Source organism: Anolis carolinensis, chromosome 2 (assembly GCF_035594765.1).
Source record: "Anolis carolinensis isolate JA03-04 chromosome 2, rAnoCar3.1.pri, whole genome shotgun sequence".
Classification (NCBI taxonomy): Eukaryota; Metazoa; Chordata; class Lepidosauria; order Squamata; family Dactyloidae; genus Anolis; species Anolis carolinensis.
In genome coordinates, this window is record NC_085842.1 from 165,141,789 (window position 1) to 165,152,252 (window position 10,464).

General features: G+C 36.4%; 1 protein-coding gene across 1 annotated transcript in view; it reads left to right on the plus strand.

The window, feature by feature from the left end:
- The window catches only part of atad5 (ATPase family AAA domain containing 5), a 34,095-nt gene extending 24,492 nt beyond the window's left edge, over positions 1-9,603 (plus strand). The window contains exons 17-23 of the mRNA XM_008114385.3: positions 556-649; positions 2,386-2,450; positions 3,276-3,456; positions 5,220-5,362; positions 6,353-7,167; positions 8,646-8,813; positions 8,973-9,603. Of these exons, the coding sequence (XP_008112592.2) occupies positions 556-649; positions 2,386-2,450; positions 3,276-3,456; positions 5,220-5,362; positions 6,353-7,167; positions 8,646-8,813; positions 8,973-9,045 (1,539 nt within the window). The 3' untranslated portion in view covers positions 9,046-9,603. The remainder of the gene's footprint in view (positions 1-555; positions 650-2,385; positions 2,451-3,275; positions 3,457-5,219; positions 5,363-6,352; positions 7,168-8,645; positions 8,814-8,972) is intronic.
- The last annotated feature ends 861 nt before the right edge of the window (positions 9,604-10,464 follow it).

A 10,464-nucleotide genomic window follows, 5' to 3' on the forward strand; every position in this document is an offset into this window, starting at 1 on the left:
TAAGTTTGTTTTGTAGTTTTACACATACACAAAATCATCCTGTAAAATGTTTTGAAAATTTTAGGGCCTCAAGGACTGCACTTAAGGATCCTGAGGGCTGCACTGCATGCAACCATTGTATAAATACAAAATCCGCCCTCTGGAGCAAATCTTTGATAGAATCCTACAAAAGTATGAGGTTCGAGAATTTGTCGGCTTTGGCTTCAGCACACAAAACCCCTAATATAATTCCTGCTATACCTTTCCCCCCTGCCAGTAGTAAATGAACCGTACACATTCTTCACTCTACTATTTTCTAACAGGCCTCGCTAATTCTTTGCTCTCAAAATAGTGTCAGAATAAGCCTGCTTATTTTTCCACATGGAATCCAAACATGCTGTTTGTCTTGTTTCTGCTGAAGTGAAACTAGAGCAAAACAGATTACCAATTCAGCTCCCCAGAAGCTGAGACAACTAAACTTTCTGTTCCTGACCAGAACAAATCATGGCTTTTGAGCTCACAAAACCATTGTCACTGAGGTCTCGTTCATTGATTAAGCGCTTTTACTTTTCATAGGTTGATATAATATTTGATGAAGATGTTGGATTTCTAAATGCAATAAAGACTTTCATGACAACTACCAAGAGGCCTGTCATTCTTACTACTAATGGTGAGTATTATTATTTTTAAATATCTGAATATTTTCTGGAATGTCTTAAAATTATATTAAAATATTTGAGTTTTAATTGAAAGAACAATTTGAAATCATTTATATGCAGTAAGGTATTTAAGGAAATCTAGCTACTATTTCCTTCCATTCTGTATCCTCATGTAGCCCAATTTCTAAATTAATGATCTTTTTTATTGTAGCTTTAAAAAATTTTTTTTTTGAAAAAATCTACATAAAAGAAAAAACAAATGAAACAAACCAAGGATTTCAAAAACTACACAAAGCTACCTAAATAAATACAAAAATAGAAAGAGAAGGGGATATAGAACATACATTACCTATACACATCTAAATTACCTAAGCATATAACAAAAACCTGCCACTAACAAAATAGAAGATGAAAAAATATGACTTCCAACTATCTGTTCCGTCACTTAACAAAACCAACCCACATCTTGGTGCTTCAGATGTTTGACTTGTTTCTGACTTGTTTCTATTTGAGCTGCTGATTCCAAAAATGGCACCAGTTTTCTCCTATCAGCTCTAGTTTTTGAAGTACAGATTATTTGCCACATAGTCTTCAACTGTTCCCCCATAAGAATCATGATAACCATATCTAAGAAATTAGAGCTAATGCAGTCTACTCAATGTAATGTTCTGAATCTGCGCCCCAAATAACCCCAAGGAATGGGCCTCAAAATCAAAACTCCAAGAAAATCTTTTTGGTTGAGCTGTGTAATCAATAAATATAATTTTCCCCAAATGGTCATTTAAGGTTTTCCCATCATTCACAGACACCGATAATTATTTTTCTTCACTCAAAATAGACATTTATCAATTGTCTACTAAATCATTAATAACCAATCTTCTTTAGTGGGTAATAATTCTTCTATTCTGCACATATCATACTCTTGTATGATATGTGCATGAGGAGCGGCTTAAAGAACTGGGCATGTGAGGGGAAGTCATAGGGAGGAGGGAGCAAGCTTGTTTTCTGCTGCCCTGCAGACTAGGACGCGGAACAATGGCTTCAAACTACAGGAAAGGAGATTCCACCTGAACATCAGGAAGAACTTCCTCACAGTGAGGGCTGTTCGACAGTGGAACTCTCTCCCCCGGACTGTGGTGGAGGCTCCTTCTTTCGAGGCTTTTAAGCAGAGGCTGGATGGCCATCTGTCGGGGGTGCTTTGAATGCGATTTCCTGCTTCTTGGCAGGGGGGTTGGACTGGGTGGCCCATGAGGTCTCTTCCAACTCTACTATTCTATGATTCTATGATTCTTGTAGTGTAATTATTATGCAAAATATTATTATGCAAAAATTTGCTTGTTTGTCTTCTCTTTTCAAATTTTAACTCCAACTTATACATTTTATTAATTCCGTTTATCATTCACACATAATTGGGCTCCAAATTTGACCTTAGCCTATTCACAACTGTTTTTTTGTTTAATTTAAATCTTTCAAACCACTATCAATAATAAAAAACACTGGAATTCATAATCTACCCTTAATACCTGTTCTTTTTTTCTTTTGTTTTTGATACTATGTATTCTGCATAAGCAAGAAATAACCTTAATGGCACTATGTAAAGTATTGTAATAATTTCAAAACAATTTCCAAACCACAAAGGCAACACTGTAATTTTACCTTTCAGGTGTTGCAATTTCTCTCCTAGGAGAGGAAAAATAGGTCTCAGTCACCAAATTTTAAAAGCCTTACCAGTGAATCTTTTGTTTAGATCCATCATTTAGTTTAATATTTGATGGCTGCTTTGAAGAAATCACCTTTACAGCACCTTCTTTGGTAAGTCAGGTTTTGAATATAAAAGATCTTTTTCTTCTAGTTTTATGAAGTCTATACTTCAGTATTATAACAACTCATGAAAAGGGCTTCATTTCAATACTGTGTGGTAGCCTAGTACTTCTAAACCTTCCATATGTACAGCAATTACTCTGGTAAAGACCCAAGCCTTATCTTGATAAAAATAAAAATACAATCTTTACTGAGAAGATCATTTATACATTTACAGGTAAATTTCTCAAATAAAAAGGAAATTGTTTATACTTACTATGAAATTCCTCCTCAGTTAAACTACTTCTATAGCCCCTTCCACACAGCTGTATAAAATCCACATTGAACTGGATTATATGGCAGTGTGGACTCAGAAAATCCAGTTCAAATCAGATATTGTGGATTATCTACCTTGATATTCTGGGTTATATGGCTGTGTGGAAGGGTCCTATGTTTCACTTAGTACCACTGGATGAGAACCATTGTAGTAAATGACTTGCTTTTTCACAAGAACCAGTCTAAATCCTGTGCATGTATCCTTGGTGAGTTTGAATGCTTGCTTTAAAAAATCAATGGCTTTTTAGATTGTTTAGTTTTGCTTCAGAAGGGTTTTGCTCCAACTTACATCCAGCCTCTCTGCTGAGGTTATCAACATCTGTTTTATAACTTCAGTTATAAACAAAAGACATGTTTAATTTGGCTAACATGAGTGGTATTACAAGCCCCATCATTAATCATCTTATTAAAGTGAGCTAGTTGGTACTATTTCTTGCAGAATCATGCTTTTTATAATTTTTTTCAAAGTAAGTATTAATTTTGTAATCTGTTCTGATTTAGATAAATGTTGCTAGCTACCTTCAAGTTCTCTGCTTGGCTGAGAACCTAAGAACAGATATAAAAGATTTTACTGCCTTGTTGACTTCAAATAATTGTGACATCAGACAAAGTGTCTTACACTTACAATTCTGGGTTAAGAGTGGTGGTGGCTATTTGAAAGAAAAAAGAATGGCAACACATGGTGAGTATGACCCAGTTAAAATAGTATTTATTTATTTTTTTAAAAAAAATCTTGTTATTAGGTTTTTCTGAAATATTATCCCATTTGAAACATGTTTAGGCATTCCAGTTGACAATATTATGCTATTATTCTTAGTTAAACTGCTGTGATGCATACTCCACGGGACTGATGACTAAGGGTCCTTCCACACACCTGTATAAACCAGAATATCAAGGCGGAAAACCCCACAATATCTGCTTTGGACTGGGTTATTTGGATCCACACTGCCACATATTCCAGTACAAAGCAGAAAATGTAGGATTTTATTCAGTTGTGTGGAAGGGGCCTTAGAAACTGTAGCGAATACAGAGTCCACAACTGCATTGTTGAGATGGAACCCATAAAAAGGAATAGCACTGGCTACGAATATGCTTCAGATTGGAATTTCAAAGTGCTTATGATAATGCTTAAATGCCTACAAGGCTTAGTACCTCAATACTGGAGGGAGTACAGTATCTCACTATTTTTATGTTTCCCTGAGAACTGAGGACTGTTGTGTGGGCCCTCCTCTGAGAGCAATGCACTTTGTGAAGACATAATAGAGGGTGTTTTTATAAGGTGTCTCATTGATTTTATTCAGTTTCACATGTACTGTGATAGACACTATTTTTAATTGTTTTGCCTAGTTTAAATTTTTCTTTTAAGTGATGAATGATGTAATGCAGTCATTCTTAATCTATTTGATGTGGTAGACCCAACAGGTGCATTTTCCCAGTGTGCCAGAGACACACCCTGTCCTTGTGCCCATACGCAACAACTGTTTCAGATCTTGCCATGGGCTGGCAACCAGTGGTTTGCAGATTGCAACTAGTCCACCAACCACCATTTTCAATAGTACTGATTTAATTACTCCTACTATTTTAAATTATCCCAGAATGCTGCTATGGGAGATCTTCAGATTCAGGGCAGGAAATAAATACTTTAATAAAATAAATACAATGAAATTACTTATACTACAGTTTGGAAATTTAAAAACTGGAGATAATTTCTCTGTCTTTAAACAAATCATAAAACAAGGGAGTAAAAGAACCATGAGAACAGAAACATGTAGAAATGTTTTGTCGAAGGCTTTCACGGCCAGAATCACTAGAGTTTTGTGTGGTTTCTGGGCTGTATGGCCATGGTCTAGCAGTATGTTCTCCGGACGTTTTCTCCTCTGAAGATACCGGTGAAACATCAGGAGAAAATACTGCTAGAACACAGCCATACAGCCCAGAAACCACACAAACTCCATGTAGAAATGTTATTATGCTATATAGTTCAAGTGGGCTACCAGTCTCAAGACTGAATCTATTTACCTTGGAATATTAACCCCCCAATCCTAATCTTTTATTTTATCATACTTTAACCTGTTGTGCTGCGCAGATGATTACCTGTCCTTTCTCTGTCCTCTGTTGGGTAAGAGGAATAAAGGAATACATAAAATAAGCTCTATTATCAAGTCAAATTATTCTTGAATTTGCTATTGCAGTTTTTTATTAAACAGAAAGAAAGAACAGAATGGATAGACAATTCTAGAATGAAGTTTCAATTAAGAGAAGATAGACTACAAAAAGCAAATGATAAAGAATAGAATGGAAAAAACTAAAAATCTGAAATTTGAAATTTTTTGAATTTCCACTGAAAACCCTGTTTTGCAAAAAAAAAAAGAAGAACTAATTGTGGGGAATGCTATACAGTTGTCATAAGTTATCAATCTTATAACTTGAGATTCTTGTGCCTAGGGAAAGAGGCAAGTGACACAGAACAGGGTGCTTCCGTCAAAGAACCAACCAAGATCCCGAAATATGACACTGGCTGCATTGAGAACTTGCTTGGCCTCACAAACATCTTCTTGCCTTCAGAAGATCTGCTTTCATTTCTTAAGGTATTTATAGAAGGTTCAGAATATTTGCCTAAAACGAGCTATAATATTTGGTTGCCAATACATTTTCGATCCCAATTCAAAGTGCAGGTTATCACCTACAAAGCCCTAAACAGTTTGGGTCCTGCCTGCCTTCGCGACTGCATTTTTCTCTATGAACTGAGGGGGACCCTAAGATCTACCAGGGAGGCCCTTCTCTTGCTCCCACCACCGTCACAAGCACGGTTAGTGGGGATGAGAGAGAGGGCTTTCTATTTGGTGGCCCCCCGGCTCTGGAACTGCCTCCCAGGGAGATTAGGCTAGCACCCATTCTGCCCACCTTCCGCAGGGACCTTAAAACCTGAATGTTTCAGTGTGTGCGTTTGACAATGGTTAGGCCCCTGTTCATAAATGCCCAGCCCAATCTGACCATTAGTGTTAACTCAGCACTTTACACCAGCCATGGCCCTATATTTGCTTCTTGCACAAGTCGATGCCCAGCCCTCTCTAATTTCTGATCTTGTCCACCTTACCCCCGGTTCTGGTTATTGAGGCTGTTTTGATTCATTTTGTTGTTTGTTTTTTATACTTTGCTGCTTTTAATTGTTTAATCAGATTGCTATATGTTTATTATGTTTTTAAATGTGTTTTTATTTTGTAAACTTTGTTGTGCTGGGCTTGGTCCTGCTTGTAAGCCACCCCAAGTTCCTTCGGGGAGGTGGCGGGATATAAAAAATAAAGTTGTTGTTGTTGTTGTTAAGAACAAATGGGATGCTCAGTAAAATGTGCTGCCACTATTCAACATCCTCACTATTTTATTCTATTCCTCTATTTCCATCTCCATTCCCCAAGAGTCACTAGTATTACAGTATGTAGCTAGTATCTATTCTTGACATTATATCCTCCCTCAAGTTTTTTCTAAATCTTTTAATATTTTAATATGCCTATTGAGATGTGGGTAGATTAAAAATCTGTTCAAGAAAAAAGTAAGTTTTGTCTAATTCATCTTTACAGCATGAAATCACAACAAAAGAAGAATGGAATAAACTGATACATCTGCTCACAGAATTCCAGAGAAAGGATATAGATTTTATTTATAACAATCTTGAAAACATTCTTCCTTTACCTGTCAACATATTTCCAGAAACAATGCTTGTGCCTCCTCTTTCATGTGAGAACTTTACAAAAAACACTTCCAATAACAGACCCATTGACAGTCAGAGTTTGGGGGAAACTAGTCCTGTGGAAAAGGCTAAGCAGACAAAGCGCCGGAAGAAAAATGTTATATTGGATGATAGCGATTTATTTGAGAGTGAGCTGAACTATTCTGGATTCATTACTGTGCCATCTGACACAACTACTTCATGCTTAGAAGAAAACCCCAAATTCAAAAGCGCAGCAGCCCTGAATGATCAAACAATAGCAAAACCAAAAGGCTCTGCCCTTACATTCCAATGCCTGGGTTCACTAACTGAATTTGTGGACAATATGTCCTTTTCTGACTGTTGTTTCAGCAGGAGGACTCAGGAATCCACACAGTCATGTAAATATGAGGAATTTATTTGGACAAAAGGAAAAATCAAAAATGGTCTATCTGATGAGTTTAGTCTGGAGGATACTGATTGGTGGCGCTCCCAGAGCTCCATTGAACTGAAAGCAACCATGGAGGCACTAAATTTTAACAAATGCCTTAAGAATGTTTCAAAAATAATGGAAAATGCATTGAACACTGCTAGAACTTGTGGAAAGAATGATTCTGAAGAACTTTCCCTGCATTTTTCAAAAGACCAGTCCAATTTATACTTTGGCCAATCAGCAGCTAATTCAAGGTAAGCTAAACATTCCTTTGAGTGCATGAAAGGGAGAAGGAGGGTTAAGCAAAGGGGTCAGAAGGAACAAGGCTTTTCTATTTATGTATAAAGAATTGAAGCAAATGGAGTGGGATTTACATAGATATAGCATGTATATATAGCTATGGCATTTTGGCTCAAGATCAAAACTCTTGTTTAAATGCAGAGTTTTTACAATAAAAACAATCTGTATTTATATTATTTTTGTGGTTATAGCTTTGCTACTCCTGTTACTTAAGTAGGATGTGATGAAAGGTATGTGTATACTATACACATAAACTTACTACAGAAAAGTCTTAACAGTGAAATGTGTTGCATCAACTTTCTATCACCATGCTCTTCACGGTGTATCCCAATTTTAGCACTGATTTCTTACTGTGCTCAGTCTGAGAGAAAAGATACATTAGAGAAAGAAGCTTTACAGCAGTAAGATATGGATGGTGTAGATTTAACCACACTCACTCACCCACATGTAGTCTTTGCATTTTAAATCAGACTAATCTCACCTGTGTTTTATATGGGATTCACATACTTACATTATTACTTTTTAATGGGTTGGGTCCAGAATTCTTATTAATGGAAATTGGCACATGTGGTGCTTCCACCAAAGCAGAGCAACCTTTTCTCTAGACCCCCCCTTGCAGTTTTTTCATTGGTTTCTAGAGAGTTTAAAGGGCATGCAGCAAAATCATAGTTTCATATCATATCATTAAGCCTGGATACTGAAGATTAATATATTAGTATCAATTTAATGAGGAGCCCCCAGTCACGCAGTGGGTTAAACCGCTGAGCTGCTGAACTTGCTGACCGAAAGGTTGGTGGTTTGAATCCGGGGAGTGGGGTGAGCTCCCGCTGTTAGCCCCAGCTTCTGCCAACCTAGCAGTTTGAAAAGTGTGATCTGATCAATAGGTACTGCTCCAGCGGGAGGGTAACAGCGCTCCATGCAGTCATGCCGGCCACATGACCTTGGTGGTGTCTATTGACAATGCTGGTTCTTAGGCTTACAAATGAAGATTAGCACCAACCCCCAGAGCTGGACACGACTAGACTTAATGTCAGGGGAAAGCATTTACCTTTACCTTATCGATTTAATATTCAAATATCAATTAGAGGATTTTAATGTTTTCAGTGGGGGGAATTTAATTAAATCATATTTCATTAATTATATTGATTTTGAATCATAACATCTTTAACCTAAAGACAGTTAATTTTAATGTATTTAAACTTTAAAACTACCGCTCTTGGCCAGCCTGAAAGGTAGCTTCTTGCTCCATGGGAGTTGCCCATTTGTACTGTAATATAACTTCAGACTGTTTACTTCTAATTATATGCTTACATAAGACCAAATTATGCATTAAGAAGGGCATGACTTGGAATTAGGTGCTAGGTAATTTTGGTTGTGCAGTGTTTGAGCTCATATTTTAAAATTAAACTAATACATTTTTTCTTTTTTGCAGAATTCATGATAATGCACAGAAAAGGTTAGAATTAATCAAAACTGTATTTTCTGGCAGAACTCAATTCAATTTTAGTAATAGACAGGCAAGTGTGATGGAATACTTGCCTACTCTTCGCACCATTTGCAAGTCGGAGAAACAGAAAGAACAAGGGAAAACAAAAAGAAGGTGATTTTTCATTTACAGTACTTACAGAAAAACGTTTGTAGTCTTAATGTGCCAAAATGCATTAAATATCATGGCTGTAATTAGTTAAGTGAATGACTTCAGATGTTTTTCATCACCCTACTTTTTTAATCATTAGTTTTGGTTTTTTTTTCCTCACAGGTTTCTGCACTACCTTGAAGGAATTCATCTTACCAAAGAAATTTTGACTAGTCTAACAGCAGACTTTCCTTAACTCTTAATAGTGATTTTGTATATGTATAAATCATTACTGTATATTCAAAGTGTTTGTTTATATTTTGAATTTTTTAAGTATTTAAAAAAACCGATTGTATATATCTTCTGTCAAGGTGCTTTTCATATTTCAGTAGTGCCAGAATCTTACACAGTCTGATCTTTGAAACACATCCAGCCTGTTATTTGGACAACTGGACTGACCTTTTTTAGGAAATTGAGTTATCAGGTTGTTGCCACTAATAAATCTATATATTCAACAATATTGTTTAAAATTACAGCTCCAATTTCCACCTTCATGTGGTCCTTTTTACGAGAATACTTGAACTGCAAAACTGCTTTATGGTTCTGTGAATGAGTATACAAACATTTCAGCATGTCCAGGCAATAGAAACAGTTTTGCAAGTGCTTCTTTTTATTACGAACAGTACTTTGGGGTATTTTAAGAGTATTTAAATCCAACCCTGTATCTTTTATACCATTTTTTTCCCTACTGCTTCTCTTGGCCAAGTTCGTTTTTGTATCTGCAATGAAATAATAAATGGAATAGATTTTTTCAGCTTCTTATAAGGTGACTCTTTTAGGTGTGAAAGCATGTCGTTTTATTATCTGCAACACATGTTTTATTCTGATGAGTTGTTCTGACATTGGGAGATGTTTCCCATATAAATGCAAAAATATTTATTTCTGGCATCCACTCAGAAGGCTTTCCCTTCTAAACTGTAAGTTACTGTATAGGAAATTATTGTCAAGGCCATACACACATTTAACGTGTATGCAAGCAGTCCCCTAGTTAAGAACAAAATAGGTTCTATGTGTTGTCGGAGGCTTTCATGGCCGGAATCACAGCATTGTTGTGTGTTTTCCCGGCTGTATGGCCATGTTCCAGAAGTTGACGTTTCGCCCACATCTATGGCAGGCATCCTCAGAGGTTGGGAGGTATATAGGTTCTGTAGGTTTGTTCTGAAGTTGAATTTGTAAGTCGGAACAGATATGTTTTAAGTAACTCGAGCCATATATATATATCTCTATCCATCTATCTAAATGGATAGCATAGTGAAGTGTTAACACCTCTGTGGTATTTGTTTTGATGTCTTTGCTCCATTCAGATTTCACCTCATTTTGTCTCTATGATAATTGGATTTTGCAAAATTGGGCTTGTTTTGGAAACATGGATTAGTGACAAAGCTTCAATGGAGACACCTTTTTCCCATAACAATTCTTTCAGGAGCAAATTTTCTTTCTTAGGAGTAGGTTTCTCTAATTTCCTGTTATCTCAGCCTCGTTCTTAACTATGAGTTGTTTATATGTTAAATGTCTGTATTTCAGGGACTGCCTGTATACAGGCCGACAAACACCATAGCCTCCAACCCCTTGCCTAAAACCTTTACAAATCAGATTAAAAGTGAGAGAGGTCTTT